This window comes from Elephas maximus, chromosome 24 (assembly GCF_024166365.1).
Source record: "Elephas maximus indicus isolate mEleMax1 chromosome 24, mEleMax1 primary haplotype, whole genome shotgun sequence".
Lineage (NCBI taxonomy): Eukaryota > Metazoa > Chordata > Mammalia > Proboscidea > Elephantidae > Elephas > Elephas maximus.
Genome location: NC_064842.1, coordinates 46,585,939 through 46,602,712, shown reverse-complemented (window position 1 = coordinate 46,602,712; position 16,774 = coordinate 46,585,939). Strand labels below are relative to the sequence as shown.

Sequence of the window (16,774 nt, the reverse complement as noted above, 5' to 3'; positions counted from 1 at the left end):
GCACTTACTGATGAAGACCAAAGACTGCAGCCTTCAGTATGGATTACACCTCACCATGAAGAAAATAAAAACCCTTGCAACTGGACCAATAAGCCACATCATGATAAACGGAGAAAAGATTGAAGTTGTCAAGGATTTCGTTTTACTTGGATCCATAATCAACACCCATGGAAGCAGCAGTCAAGAAATCAAAAGACTCATTGCATTGGGCAAATTGGCTGCAAAGGACCTGTTTAAAGAGTTGAAAAGTAAAGATATCACCTTGAAGACTAAGATGCCCCTGACTTAAGCCATGGTATTTTCAATCGCATCATACGCATCAGAAAGCTGGACAATGAATAAGGAAGACGGAAGAAGAACTGATGCCTTCGAACTGTGGTGCTGGTGAAGAATATTGACTATACCATGGGCTGCCAAAAGAGCAAACAAATCTGTCTTGCAAGAAGTACAACCAGAATACTTCTTAGAAGCAAAGATGACAAGACTGTGTCTTACATACTTTGGACATGTTGTCAGGAGGGATCAGTCCCTGGAGAAGGACATCATGCTTGGTAAAGTACAGAGTCAGCAGAAAAGAGGAAGACCCTCAATGAGATGGATTGACACAGTGGCTGCAACAATCGGCACACGCATAACAACGATTGTGAAGATGGCACGGGACCAGGCGGTGTTTGGTTCTGCTGTATATAGGGTTGCTATGAGTCAGAACCGATTCGACGGCACTAACAACAACAATCTTTGGCTGAAGGGCGAACCTCAGGAGTGACTTCAGTACTGAACAAAAAGGGTATCCGGGGGCCATACTCTCGGGGTTTCTCCAGTCTCTGTCAGGCCAGTAAGTCTGGTCTTTTTTTGTGAGTTTGAATTTTGTTCTACATATTTCTCCAGCTCCGTCTGGGACCTCTATTGTGATCCCTGCCAGAACAGTCAGTGGTGGTAGCTGGGCACCTAGCTGTGCTAGACTCAGTCTGGTGGAGGCCATGGTAGTTGTGGTCCATTAGTCCTTTGGACTAATCTTTTCCTTGTATCTTTAGTTTTCTTCATTCTACCTTGCTCCTAAAGGGATGAGACCAGTGGAGTATCTTAGATGGCCGCTCAAGCTTTTAAGATCCCAGACACTACTCACCAAAGTAGAATGTAGAACATTTCCTTTATAAACTATGTTATACCAATTGAGCTAGATGTTCCCCGAGACCATGGCCCCCTCAGCTCTCAGGCAAGCAACTCAGTCCCTCAGGGAGTCTGGATGTGTCTATGGAGCTTCCATGGCCTTGCTTCTTTCCAAACTGGAATGTGATTCAAAAAAAGGCCATTGTTCTAGGAGACTGAGACCCTGGCCTCTGTCCTAATAAGAACAACAACTACATCAACGACCATTTATTGAATTGTCCACCACTTGCTTTGCTAACATCATATTATCCTCACAGCTCTCCTGCAACGTAAATAGCATGATCACCCTCTCACAGATGTGGAAACCGTAGCAGTAAGACATGAGTGGCAGTGCTGAGATCTGAACCCAGCCTCTCTGGCTTCCAAAGCCCACACTTTTTGCCACAAACTCTACATAATGATCCTTGATGTCAGCAAACCTGGCACTCGAACCCTTGCTCTGCCACTTACTCTGCAGCCTTGCTCTGCGCAAGCTTCTTTACCTCTCTCTCCAAGCCTCTGCTACTTCATTTGTGAAATGGAAATAATAATAATAGCACCCTCCTCATAAGGCTGTTTGTGAAGATTAAATTAATTACTGGATGAACACCATCTAGAAAAGTGCCTGGCACAGAATAAACTCATAATAAATGTTAGCTGTTATGTAAGATACCAGTTATCTTTGGACTACACTGCTTCTTCTGGACAGTTCACAAAGGGTTTGGGATATCTAGTTCCTATAAAAAAAAGGGGGGGGGGGTGGGGTTGGAGGCCAGGCTGATTGTCGCTAGACAAGCAAAGGACTACGCCATGAAAAAGAAGAGATGGGTGGTAAATTTCCCTTACCATCTCTCTTTGTTAGACAGCAGGCTCCTTGTCTACCCCTGTCTTCAGGCCAGGCTTTCCAGCTGAGCCAATTACTTTTCTAATTACATTCCCACTGATACCTTTGTTGGGATGACCCAACTCCAGTGACTCACACACAACAAAGCTATATGACCTAAGGAGACATGGGCTCTTCGGAGAGGTTAAATGCCCATAAAAATGAAATAACTTCTTATATTTCTTTTTTAAAGCTCTTTGACTCATAGGGGGAAATGCTGAATCGAAAAGATTGTGAATGCTGATTCTACACCAGAAAGCTGAGCAAATCTGATTCAAACCACATCATAACAGCAAACTAAGTCAATCTGGGAGAGTCTGCTAGGTATGAGTCTACACCATCATGGGCCCACCCCAGCTTTCTACAGGGCCCCCACTTACTCTACCAGCAACTCCTGGCTGGGCCAAACTTTGCCCATTTTTACAGTCTTTAAGCAGCTGCTATGAATTGGTTCCACAAAGCTACATACACAAAGTCATTGCTATGCAATAAGGCTATAAACTTCAGGTGGATTAATATTTCTCATATTATACTATCAAACATTTTCTAGCATGGTGGAGAAAAAGATAATGCCAAGAAGTATAATAAATAAGGCAATTAAAAAAATTTATTTATAGAACTCTAACTCTATCTCTGATTATATCTACCACATTTTTACGCAAATAATGAAAGCCTTCTACAGTTTGTTTGCCAACCTCGCCCTCCCCCAGAGATATTTTTGTAAGTGTGCTATGCTAATTTATTTTTACATCAACTTGTAAAAAAATTATAATATGGGCTTATGAAAATACCTCTGGGCAGGCGGGAGGCTCACTTGGCAAACAAACATACAAGTTCCGTGTTTCTTTCGTAAAAATACGGTACTAACTTGACTTTACCATCTGTCCATGATGAATACAGTAGTGTGTGTGCATCTATGTGCACAAGTACTACCTACAATTTGTGAATATAGGACTGGGTAGGCCACATTAAAACAACAATAACTAGCCTTACTATGAACCAGGCACTCCATGAGGTGCTTCCTATTTATTATCTCATTTTGTTGTATTAACCATCCCGTGAAAGATTCTAATCTGCCTATTCTACTTTGTCTGTCTCTTCTACTAGTACCACTATATTGCTAACACGTCATAGCATAGCAACAGAAGCAGATTTTTCTAATCCCTTATTTTTCAAGAGGTTGGTCAAAGGGATAGTTATGGATACAAAGAACTATCATTGGAAGAGTACAGACTTCCCTTGTCCTTGGGTCAAAGATTGCCTGTAAAAGTAATAACGTGACTCTTAGTAACAGAAGTCAAGCCAACATGCTCTGAAGACCCCAGCTGGTTCCTCCAACTCACAATTAAGTGGGGCATCAGAAACAAAGACAAACATGTTTACTTTCATGTTGGAATTCCTAAAAAAAAGACCAGTGTCTAGGAGATTCCCAATTGTTGTAGGAGTCGAACATCTTCCTCTTGGATGACTTGTGTGTCTCTTCCTTCCCTCCCTCCCTCTCTCTTTCTTTCCCCATCTTTCAGCTACCTTTGGAGTTACAATTGCAGGGCAAGCAGCGGTCTCGTTCTCTCTGTCGGTAGAACCCTTCCTTGCACCTCTCGCAGTGAATGCCATCTGTGTTGTCATTGCAGTTGAGGCAGCGGAATCCATTTCCTGTCTGTCTGTAAATTTCCTGATCAAAGATGCATTGCCTGGACTTTCCACTGCAATCACAAACTACGGAGGAGGAAGAAAAGACAGCGTTAGAACAAAACAACTCAGGACCATTTCCCAGATATTTTATTATTAATATAAATTATGCTCGGGGATTACATATTAATTTAAAAATTAAGGGAATGAAATGGGCCACATAGGGACTGCGGCAGACAGAACTCTGCTATACCTACAGGAAGCAGCCACCAAGCAGTGCTAGTGGGTTGTTGCCTGGGAAAAGGTGATTTAGGGTTGCCAGATTGTCCATTTCCTCAAGAGAAACCCAAAAAGGCTAAATTATACATTTTTATATGAAAGTTCCTAATTTAAAGATCGGCAAGGAGTTCATTTTTAAAACACTGTGTAGTCCAACATACCAGAGCCCTGGTGGTACAGTGTTTTAGAGCTTGGCTGCTAACCAAAGGTTGGCAGCTTCAATCTACCAGTCACTCTTTGGAAACCCTATGGGGAAGCTCTACTCTGTCCTACAGAGCCTCTGTAAGTTGGAATTGACTCAATGGCAATGGGTGTGGTTTTGGTGAATCCAACAGAACAAGTGTGTGGGGTGGAGAAGGCCTGAGGGCAGTCTCTGGCACAACTGTCTGATGGTGTCGTCTGTTCAAGATATACAGCATCTGTCCCTCCAGTGATGGTCAAGGCTGAGGAGCTGATATGACTGTCTGGACAGGTATCTCCTCCCCTCACTGCACCTTGTATGTCCCTCCCAAAGCCAAGTACTCAAAGAGAACCTTACTCTCATATGAAGACTGACCTTTCCAAATGTCTAGGAAAGTTCACCCTGTGAACAATACAAAGAGACTCATAGACTGAGTGACATCTCCATGTGGGACTTAAACACCCCATGAGGCAACATGTGGAAATACTTAGCATAGCACCTGGACAAGAAATGTTTCAGTCAAGGTTTAGAAGAGAAAGGTGATGGGCCCTGAGGTTGAAAGAATGGGGTCAGATCCCAGCTCTGTTAGTTCTGTGGGCATATCACTTAAGCTCTTTGAATCTTGTTTCTTCTTCTATAAATGTAGACCACAACACCTGCCTCTCCAGACTGTTAAGAAAATTCCACTGAAAAAAGAATATCGAGTGCTTTGCAATATGCTATTTCATTCCTCACTCATATGAAATAGGTATTGCCTCAGATGAGAAAACTGCACCTCGGAAAGGTTAAGTAACTTGACCCACTGAAGAGCTGGGATTTGAACTTCTATCTGTCTGATTCCAAAGCCCACTTCTGTGTGGCTTGCGCATGGAAGTGCCTAATGCCATGACTTACCCACAGTGCTGACATCAAGTAAACAAGTGTACCAACATGTACTGCCCTGTGTCGGACCGTGTGTCAGACCCTGAAGACACAGAGGTGACTAAATCCGAAGAGCTTCCTAACAATGGCTCCTAAAACTCACTCGTACTACTTTGGACACCATCTATTATAGAGCAAGTCAACTCTGAAACCTAGTCTGTTTCTAGTACTTTTACATTCATCAGCTCAGTTAATTCTCACAACAGTCCTTTAGTGTGGGGTTTATTATCACCATTTATCAAATGAAGAAACTAATGCTTACAGAGGGTAGGCATCTTGCCTAAAGTTTACAGCTAAATGGTAAAGATACAATTTGCTCTTGGATCTGCCTGACTCCAAAGCCCTCACCTTTCCATTTTATGCTGTTTCTCAAGGATCTGGTTTACCACCACATGTAGGCATTCTTCCTTTATAAATATACTTAATAGAGGGTCATTCAGTCTCTTCTTAAATCCTCCTCTATACAGTAAGATGCCCTGTCCCTCCTTACACAGTGCTGGTTGTTACAAGTTATTTTTATAGAGTTTTAAATCTGCCTCTCTCTGAATGGTACAAGGTTTGCACTCAACTACGAACCTAACGATTGGTGGTTCAAACCCACCCAGAGGTGTCCTGGAAGAAAGCCTGGTGATCTGCTTCTACAAAGATTATGGCCAAGAAAACCCTATGGAGCAGTTCTACTTTGTAACAGACGGTGTCGCCATGAATTGGAATTGACTTGAGGCAATGGCTTTGGTTTGCTATCTCTGTAATCTAAACCACATGTCTGTTTTCTTCCCTGGAAAACAATACACACGTGTGTGTGTGCACACACATACACACACACACCTACTCTCTTCATTCATTTATTTCATCATCAGACATTTATTTCAGACATTATTTTACAAGGCACTGTATCAGTCAACCCCTTGAACATCTGAAGATACTAATAGCTTCTCTCTCCTTAGTCATCTCTCCTCCACGTTAAACTGGAGTCTTTTGACCTTCTGGTCTTTCAACCATTTTCCATGACATGATTTCTAGATTCCTCTTGACTATACTCTTGGAAAAAAGCTCAAATTTCTAACATCCTTCTTAAAATGACCATAATTTACTACAATACTTAAGTGTGGTCTGAACAGCTCTGCTTACAACAGCACTGTATATTATAATTTCACATATAAAGCCTAACATTTTGTTAAACTTGGAGTGTATTAAATTTGTAGTCAGCTCAAACTCCCTGAGCTTTTTCACAGAAGTGGTGCCAAGCAAAATCTTTCCCAACTATACTTGCCTAACTGAGTTTTTGGATCTCGAACAGATGTGCCACACAGCTGTCATGTGCTATGAAATTTCTACTGAGTACATCGTTATGCATGTACAAGAGCTAAATTCACCAGCCAACAATCCTTGTGAGGTTACTCAGCTGGATCACACAATGAGCCAATGCCCCTCTCTGCCCTGATGTCTTTTGGGGGCAATCTCAAAGTCACCATCAACTTTCATTGTGTCCTTATTTAGGGCATACTTTTTGCTGGTAATGGCTAACTTCATTAGGACCACTTGTTATATATTCATTTAGAACAATATTTACAAAACAGATAATCTTATTATAATATTCTTATACCGCCCCCCCCACCCCATCCTTTCTTCTCTGTGCTTTACTCTGAATGAACTGGTGTTCTTCCTGCTAATTCAGCCTTAGAGTTCCAGCAAGGGAGGCCTTGAGCCAGCATCTCACTCTGGAACTTGTGCAACAGGTTACAAGCCTATTGCTAGCTGCCCTCCTCTCTCTCAAATAGGTTTCCCTTAAAGCCAAGGGCTATGCCAGCCAGAATGAGGGGATGTACAGGCATCGTGTCCGGGAAGCATATCAGCCTGGCTTGTTGGCGTCCTGTGACGATATTCTTTCTAGCCTTGCCTGAGGGACTCTTCAAGTTACCAAGCTGTACTTAGCTCAAACACAGCTGACCTGCACTTAGCTCAATGTTGAGTCTTCCATTCATTCACACCCAGAGAATGAGGCGAGAGAGTTTTCTCCTTTTCCATGGAATGATTCCTCTTGGCACTGATGTATTTGAAACATGATCTCTTGCAAATTATCTTCCAAATTTGGACTAACTTGCCTAAAACCAATTAGTATCCTCGTTACTGGGGGGTGGGGAAGAGGAGGGGACAAAGATCTTTGTTTTTCAAATTCTAGAATATTCCTACAACTGGGCCTAGCATAACTTCTGACTGGTCTTTTTATTTTTATTATTATTATTCTCAGATTAGTTTTTGCCCAACCACTACCATGGGCACACTGGTGCCAAAGGGCACTGCCAGGCCAGCAATAAGCAGCAGAATGCAGTCGTGACTGTGCCAAAGGGGCTAAAGGGAGAAGCAGCACTTCATCCCCAGCCAACTGCAGTCACCTGGGAATGATGCCTACTGCAAGCAGTGCTCCATCTCTGGCTTTTTAAGGAGAGAGAAATCCAGCTTTTTGTTTGAAATCTACTGATACTTAAACTTGGCAAAAAATTAGAGATGAAATTTTTTGAAACCAATATGTGTTCAAGGGCAAATCTTTGCACTTGATTCTGCACTTGTAAGAGGCAGAAAACACATCCCATTCTTTAGGAAAAGGAAAAATGAATCCCTCATATATGCACAGCTCCTGGTCTCTAGGAAGTATTCCATGTTTTTTAAATGAACAAATGGACTCTTGAACTTGAGGAAACCCCTAGATGTGTCTCCACTATTGAAAGGACTCCATGTTTCCCCATGTGTCTGGACATACCTTAAAAATACACAATTGGTTTCAACCCATCCGGAGCAAGGAAGAATGAAGAACACCAAAGACACAAGGTAATTATGAGCCTAAGAGACAGAAAGGACCACATAAACCAGAGACTACATCAGCCTGAGACCAGAAGAACTAGATGGTGCCCAGCCACAACTGATGACTGCCCTGGCAGGGAACACAACAGAGAACCCCTGAGGGAGCAGGAGAGCAGTGGGATGCAGACCCCAAATTCTCATAAAAAGACCAGACTTAATGGTCAGACTGGGACTAGAAAGACCCTGGAGGCCATGGTCCCCAGACCTTCTGTTAGCCCAAGACAGGAAGCGTTTCCAAAGCCAACTCTTCAGACAGGGATTGGACTGGACTGTGGGATAGAAAATGATACTGGTGAGGAGTGAGCTTCTTGGATCACGTAGACACATGAGACTACGTTGGCATCTCCTGTCTGGAGGGGAGATGAGAGGCCAGAGGGGACCAGAAGCTACCCGAATGGACATGAGGAGAGAGAGTAGAGGGGAGAACTGTGCTGTCTCATTACAGGGAGAGCGATTAGGAATGTATAGCAAGGTGTATGTAAATTTTTGTATGAGAGACTGATCTGTAAACTTTCACTTAAAGCATAATAAAAATTAATTTATAAATAAATAAAAATACAAAGGCCTAGCAGTCACTTTTTTCCCCATTCCTCAATAGAATGCCTTTGTCCACATGAGCCCAACCCAGAAAACATCCTTCCTTGGTAACTTATAATACAATGCTTCATGTAGGTTAATAGACTATAATACATTTTAAAACAAGAAGAAATCCCAAAATTGCTTTTACTATTTTTATAGTTTCCTTCCTTTGTGTTTATCCTTGTTCAATTTTACCTCTAGAAATTTTTTTTTTTAATTTGTGTTCTGTAATCTATTTGCTTTTCTTCCAAACTTGGGCCAGCTGAAAGTTTCATAAACATGTTGTCTAGTTTCCACTAGGGACATTGACACAATTACAAGCGATGGAGTCTAAAGATGAGGGGTTTTGATACACCATGGCACATCCCTAGGTCAACTGTGAGCTATTTATCAACAGTCTTTCCATTCATTCAACGTATATATATTAAGCACCTACTATGTGCCAGGCCCCATTCTAGGCACTGGGGGTTACAGCAGGGAACAAAACTGACAAATGCCCCACCCCTTGTGGAGTTTACATGTGCATGAGAAGGGGAAAAAATAAACAAGATAAATAAGTAATATATAGGGAATGTTAAGAAGACAGTGATAATTTTAAAGGAAGGAATAAATAAAGCAGTGAAAAGAAACAGGAACTGGGCAGGAGGAGGTGAGATAAGGTGCGTAGGAGGGAAGCTTGGAATGTCCCATACGCTGGTTTACTATTGCATTTCTTTTTCCAGACTTGTTTGTTCATGATCTTTGTCCATTTATCTGTTAAACCCACTGCTGTCGAGTCGATCCCGACTCATAGCAATCCCATAGGGTTTCCAAGGCTTTAAATCTCTACAGAAGCAACTACCACATCTTTTCCCAGTGGAGCCACTGGTGGTTTCAAACTGATAACCTTTCAGTTAGCAGTCGATCACTTCAACCACTGTGCCACCAGGTCTCCTTTATTTATCTACTAGGCCTAATGTTTTTCTTATAAATTATCATGAATTATTTACGTAGCAAATATATGAAACTCTTTACCTATCATTTTGTTGCAGATCTTCGTCTACCTCTCCTGACAAGTCCCCCTTTCCACCCAATCCCCTCGATGGTACATTTTGTTTTTCTGACTCTTAGTCCTTTTCCCCTTCTTTCTTTGGTTCTTAGTCAATAAGATATACATCTATTTCATTCATCCAATAAATATCTACCTACCTAATTTGGTTCTTAGTCAATAAGATGTACATCTATTTCATTCATCCAATAAATATCTACCTGCCATACTGGGTGATTTGAATGGTGATCCTGGATATCATGAACCAATAAAAATTCAAAATTTCAAAAAATAAACCCATGTTTTATTTTTCAAATAAAGATACTAGGTGTTCTTTCCTAAAAAGAAATTTTCCTAACAAAGAAAGGATATAATCTCAGAAAAGGTATGTCTCCAAATTGAATAAATTTGGCTTTGTCAAACACTTATCACGTTATTCATATTTTCCTCACTTCACCATAGACAGGCATGGTCTAAGGACCTAGTATTAAGATATCATTGCATCAGAAAATACAAAACAAATCTGACTTGGACACTGAAGGGATCTGAAGCCCTTACAAAAAGAAAAACAGTTGCCATCCAGGCGACTCTGACTCACGGCAGCCCCATGGACGTCAGAGTAGAACTGTGCTCCTTAGGGTTTTTAGGACTGATTTTTTAGTAGATTGCCAGGTCTTTCTTATGAGGTGCTTCAGGGTAGACATGAGCCCCCAACGTTTTGATTAGCCAACCGTATTAACTGTTTACACCACCCAGAGACCCTGAAGCCCTTAAAGGTTCTAGGAACCAAGGCAGACCAGGGTTTCTCTCCCTTTTTCACTGAACTCTGTATCATAAGGCCTCTATCCCACCCATTACTCCTACTTGACTATTCCTTTGTACCATGACTTTTTCCAAGCCAGAGACATCTCTTCAAGGTTTCATCCTATCCTCCTCTTTGTCCCCTCAATCCAACTCTGAAAATCCTCAACTCTGTCAGGCAGGGTTCTCTCCACGACTAAAGGGATGAGATTCATCAAGTTCTCAGCAAGCTCCACATAAATAAATCTAGTCACGTCACTGAGATCGTCACATATTTAAGTCGAGTGAACCATGGGTGGTAATTGTGTCCGACTATGCTGTATACCAGAGCCCTGGTGGCACAGTGGTTAAGAGTTCAGTTGCTAACCAAAAAGGTCGGCAGTTCAAGTCCACCAGCCACTCCTTGGAAACCCTATGGGGCAGTTCTACTCTGTCCTATAAGTTCGCTATGCATCGGAATTGACTTGATGGCAACGGGTTTTGGTTTTTTGTATACTGCTTCTTCAGTGCTGAAAGTATTTATTATAATAATAACTATAGTAGGGTTTTTTTTTTTTTTTTAGAGTAGCACACAGTTGTTGACCCTCAAGATGCTTCTTAGAAAAGTCCGCCAGGCAGCTAGGCGCAGGCTGGTCCACCCACTACCACCCACACGCACCCTGAGACACAGTTGAAAGGAGCTGGAAGCCCTCTTTAAACAGTGGAGCAAGGTGTGCAGGATCCCTCCGGGCTCACTTCACAACACTCCCACCCCTCACTAAAGCACTCGGCTCCAACAGGTTAGGACAGGAAGCAGAGGAGGAAAGGCTGTTTCCAAGCTGTATCCTTAGGAGAACGGAAGGAAACAAAAATATTTCCTAAGGTTGCACTTTGGGGGAAGGCCTTGGGCTAATCACCATCAGTGACTGCAGTTCATCAAGATCTCGTTCCAAATTTCCCGCTGGAAAGATCGACCCTTCAAGGCAAGGAATTTCCAGAAATTTTGATGCTTTGGCTTTAATATGATCATTTGTAGACAAGCTGTTCCTCTTTCTAATGTTCTAAACTTAAAAACATGCTCTACTTTTCACACAATCTATGATTTCATACAATCTATGGAATCATGTTTTTAGTGCCTTAACAGTAACCACAGAAGAAAAAATCCGAACTCCTTTCAAAAGACTGCAGACTCGGCCCCTGCTGACCTCTCCCACATTATCACATTCCTCTCTTTCTCTTTGGCTCACTGGGCTCAGACACAGAGACTCTCCCACAGATACTGGGATGCACCCAGCTCTTTCCCACCCCTGGCCTTCCAGCTGGCTATTTCCTATGTCTAGGGCATTCCTTGCTTCCACCCTCCCTGTAGTGTAGTCTCCACACAGCAGCCAGAATGATCTTTTCAAGAAACATAAATCAGATGGTAGACTTACATGCTGATAACCTACAGCAGCTTCTCCCTTTTCCGAATGTCCACGGGACTTCATCCACATCTCTCTCAGGGCATTTATCACTTTCTATCCTACGCCACGCTTGGGGCAGTCATGGTTCAGCGGTAGCGTTCTTGCCTTCCATGTGGGAGATTCAGGTTTGATTCCCAGCCAGCGCACCTCATGCACGGCGACCACTGGTCTATCAGTGGAGATCTGGGTGTTGTTACCATACTAAAGAGGTTTTAGCGGGTCTTCCAGACTAAGACAGACTAGGAAGAAAGGCCTGGTGAGCTACTTCTGAAAATCAGCCAGTGAAAATCCTATGGATCACAATGGTTCAATCCCCAACTGATCAAGGGATGGCACAGTGTTTACTTCCCTTGTACATAGGGTCACCACGAGTCGGGGATGAACTGACAGCAGCTAACCCAGTGGTGTAGCAGTTAAGTGCTACGGCTGCTAACCAAAAGGTTGGCAGTTCGAATCCACCAAGTGCTCCTTGAAAACTCTATGGGGCAGTTCCACTCTGTCCTATAGGGTCGCTATGAGCTCAAACCGACTCAATGGCAACGGGTTTGGATTTTGTTTTTTTAACAGCACTAACATCCCGTATCCCCAAATTCCTGTGTCACTATTATTTGGGTACGTGACTTATTTCCTCTCTAGCATGTCTCACTTTTGTACCTTCATAGGACCTAAATATAGTTCTTGGCACTGTGATTGCTGGATGGATGGGTGGATGGAAGGAGTGAAGGACAGATGGAAGAATGGATGGAAGGAAGGAAAGAAAGAAGCAAGGAGGAAGGAAGGAGAGACAGGTAATCTGGCTCTAATAAAAGCCAAACAAGAACCTAAACATACAGAAATCTCCCAGAAGCCCAGGGGCCCACTTTGAAATTTCTCTAACACGACACACACGTCTTCATTGTCTACACATATGGCTTTCAGTGTGAAAAAAAAGCTTTAAAAAGCTTATGTTTCAACAGCAACAACAAAAAAACTCCTGGTGAGACGGGAACCAGAAGAATTGTGAGAAGAACTCTTATTTTCAGTTAGAAGGAGCATCCGGGACTCTCTTTCAGGTCGCCGCTCATAACAGATGAGCCCAGGAACCCACCCGTCTTCAGTCTCTGGGCCTGGAGCTGCCTCGGGCGTTCTTCGTGCCATCTCAAAGGGCAGCCACGAGCTGCTGTGGGAGGAGGGGCAAGGGCTGAGGCAGCTCAAGACCATGAGATCAGTCTGCAGTGATCAGGCAGCCTTACGGGCCGTGTACTTGGCTGGTGTGTGGGACTATCTCAGAAGCTAGGAATTTGAGCGTCATGTTTGAACCTGACTAGGTGTGCTAGCTGTGATTACGCACAGCTTTGCTGCTCTTGCTACCATTTCAGCTTCTTTGTGCACTAATACTGATTTGATGAAACAGCAGCAAGTTTATACAATAAGGGAGCTGTAATTTCTTGCCGATGGGTTCAAGAATAAACCGTTTAGAGATGGCATTCAATTCCCTTCCTTACTTAGAGGAAAGGCGTGTGCCCTGTGTTTCCTTGCATGCATTCCATGCTCCTCATTGCCTTTCTGAGACAGTGAATCTGTCTTTTCCCCTCCTTCTTTGTTGAAGCTCTCTCCCCTTCGGATACTATGATGCCATACAATTGAATTTCCTCCTGGCTTTCTGACCTTCTCTTTCCTCCCTACCCCAACTCTCTGCTAGCTCTTCTCCTTGCCCAAACTCTCAATGTTGGTGTTCCTCAAGGCTCAGCCCTGAACCACCACATGCTCTCACTCTATAACTCTCTCCTCGGGTGATCTCATCCAAGGCAAGGGTTTCAACAACTATGGTATATTGTTGACATCCGAAGATGCTTCCCTGGCCCAGACTTCATTCTCAACTTCAGACCCTCATGCCCAGCCATCTACTGTATCTCCAATTGGTTGTCTCAAAGTACCTTCCAAAATCATGCTTAAAACCAAACTTGTGATTGTCATCCCCTCACATCAGAAACCTGCAAGCTATCTTTACAGGGCTGTCATCTTTCCCACATGCCCATACCCTATTCAACATACCATACCCAGAACCACAGGCACCATACCTCACCTGATCCAAACATTGTTGCTACAAACCATTAAATATCTCAAGTCCATCCAAGTCGATCTGCAGCCACTCTAGACCAAATTCCAACCATCATCTTGCCTGCAGGAGCTTCCTAACTGATTTCTCTGCAACTTCTCTCACCTCCCTTCACTCAGCAGCCAAAAAATCTTTTCAAAATACAAGTCTTGACAATATCTCTCTGCTTAAAACTCTCTGTTGCCTTTCCATTTAGGTTGAAGACCAAAATTTCTTAATATAGCCTACAAGAACCAAGCCCACCATGGTCTTATCCCATCTACTTTTCCAGCCTAATTTCATATCACACTCCCCTCTCCTCCCAGGACATCTTCATCCCTTTTCCATTCATTTCACTTATACTTAATTTTATAATTTTATTTCTGCTGCTGCTTAAAATTCTTGCTTTGGAAAGGAAAAGAACCATGGAGGGGAAGGGTAAACTGGGATTAACAATTCCAATTCATCTCATCTTTTTTTTTTTCCAGAGAAGTTACACTAAACATTAAATCTTAATCTACCTTATTGGGTATCATTTTGTTTTCCCTGTGAGCCAAAGGACCAGTCTCATGTAAACAGACTGCCCTTATATCCTCAAAGATAACAACATAACAACTGTCACTTCCATGAAGCCAGTCGTAATAGGGCTCTTCAATAGGAAGCCCACATATAAATGCTAGACTCTAAAGGTGGTGAATTTAGGAGCCCTTTGTTGGCATAGTGGTTAACCAAGAGGTCGGCAGTTTGAATTTATCAGCCGCTCCTCGGAAACCCTAAGAGGCAGTTCTACTGTCCTATGGGGTCACTATGAGCCAGAATCGACTTGATGGCAACGGGCTTTGGATATCCACTTAAAAAAAAAACAAAACACACACAAAAACTGGCAAGGAAGGAAGGAATTGTTTTGCAGTACAAAAACAATTATTGAAATTGTCCTTTAAGTAGCAGTCTTGCCTAATGTATTTTTTTATTATTTTACAAATCCTCAAATTGCACATTACAAAGTCTAAAGCAGGAAGGAAACACCTGTCATCTTTCAATTTAGTATCAAAGGCATTGGCAGTTATTATCCTATTTGCAAAACTCAAAATCTCCCAACCTGAAATATTCTGTATGAATATTTTTATTACATTATATTTACATGTGATAATGAAATGCATAAGTATTTTTTAGTTTTAAATGTTGGGGTTTTTCTTTCCAACATTTAATATGTTTCTCAGCTTGGGTGAATATTTTACAATAAAATCTGAACATTTCATCATTTAAACTGGTCTTGAGTTTTATGGTTTAATGTGTGAAATCTTGCTTCCAGTTGTATCTTTTTGAAGTATGTCACAATATGCTCTAATTAGAATAAAAAAACTGAAATGGCACTGCCCTCATTGAGAGTCTTTTAACAAATCCAGTCTCCTCAGTCACATTTTTCACAGCCACCTTTTAAGCCAATGTAGCCAGAACCAATAGATCTTACCTGATCCATTTGTTTCCCTGGAAATTAAAGTGCCTGAGCAGTGTAAGCAAGGCCAGAACAGGAAGGACAATGAGAAGAATAGCAAAGTGCTGTTCTCTAATCACACGGGCAATTTCGAACAATAAAAACAGGCAAATCTTTTCACCTCTGAAGTCATCAAGAGTGAATAAAACTCAGATCATCGCATCTTCCTTTGGAATGGTCAGTGTCCTTTAAAAGGAGACATCTATTTTCATTAAGAGTTCATAGTACATTATATTGTAACCTAGACTTGGAAATGGTGCATGTGAACTGGAGAGGACTCTTAGCTTAGTAAGGATAGGACCAGGAGACCAGACCTGAAGATGTCTTCCCCCAACATCCCACTGGGACACCAGGGCCCAGGCAGACAACAGGATGACGGGAAGAAAGTCCCAGTGAACAGGGAGCTTGGGGACTCCAGCCTTTGATCAGCAAAGGAGTCAAGGGTCAAAAAGGAAGCTGAAGCCTCAGTCTGAGTGAGTTCAAAGGTGAAAGGAAAGAAAAGGTTAGGACACAAGAGATATAGAAGAGCCTCCCCTTCCCTTACACTTGACACCTTTAAAGGCTCTGCCACAAGACAGCTGGTGCCAACTACAGTACAGAGACTTGGTAAGGATTTTATATGAATGTACTCACCCACTCACTTGCTACCCAACATCCTTCTGACCACAGAAATAGAGATTTCTGTATTTCTAAGAAATCATCTATAAAGAAAAGCACACCTATTAAGAAAGGACATTTGACTGCTTTTCGAAGAGTACAGTGTTCTTTGAACATTTCTGACATGGCCTAGAAAACGGTGTGATATTGTCTTTTAAGATGCAGCTGGAATAAAGGAAATTATAGAGTCCAGGACAGCTGGAGGTGACACCTGAAGCCAACCAGATAAAAGGAAAGAAAGGGAGTCTGAATAAAGAAAACTTAAAAAGGAAATTCTAATTTGTACTGAAATGCTTTTTGTAGACACTTGGAATACACATTAAATATGGCTTTTCAATCATTTTTGTGTTCTATTGGCTCCTTTAAGGAAAGTTCCCCAATAAATAAATCTTTCTCTTTGAATGTTTATTGCTTTTATGAGCAATATATTGTGAACTAGGAGATTAGCCATAGATGTCTGCTATTGCTACATTCCTTCACAAATACAGGAGCATTTAGGTATGTGTGTGGACTCAGGGGTTATACTAAGCACCATTATAGTTCTCAGCTTCAACAAAAGAACAATGGTAACTCACGTACATTTACAATGCTGGGAAAGTATGTATGGAGTGTGTTTATAGCATCTTCTTTAAAGATTTTTTTTCTAGACCAAAAAAAATCCACTTGAAAAGGTTATATTAGAATTGTATTGCTTTAAGTCGAAGAATCAACTAAATGATAAATGGGCTTTTAAGAGCCCAGTAACTTTTATGCATCCATAAAGAGAAGTAACAAACATTTGAAGAAGAGATT

At 42.0% G+C, this 16,774-nt stretch overlaps 1 protein-coding gene across 4 annotated transcripts in view; it reads right to left on the bottom strand.

The window, feature by feature from the left end:
• LAMC2 (laminin subunit gamma 2) overlaps positions 1-16,774 on the bottom strand; it is a 78,816-nt gene that overhangs the window by 44,546 nt on the left and 17,496 nt on the right. For all 4 annotated transcript variants that reach the window (XM_049868099.1, XM_049868100.1, XM_049868097.1 and 1 more), the window contains one exon: positions 3,560-3,748. In XM_049868099.1, the coding sequence (XP_049724056.1) occupies positions 3,560-3,748 (189 nt within the window). The remainder of the gene's footprint in view (positions 1-3,559; positions 3,749-16,774) is intronic.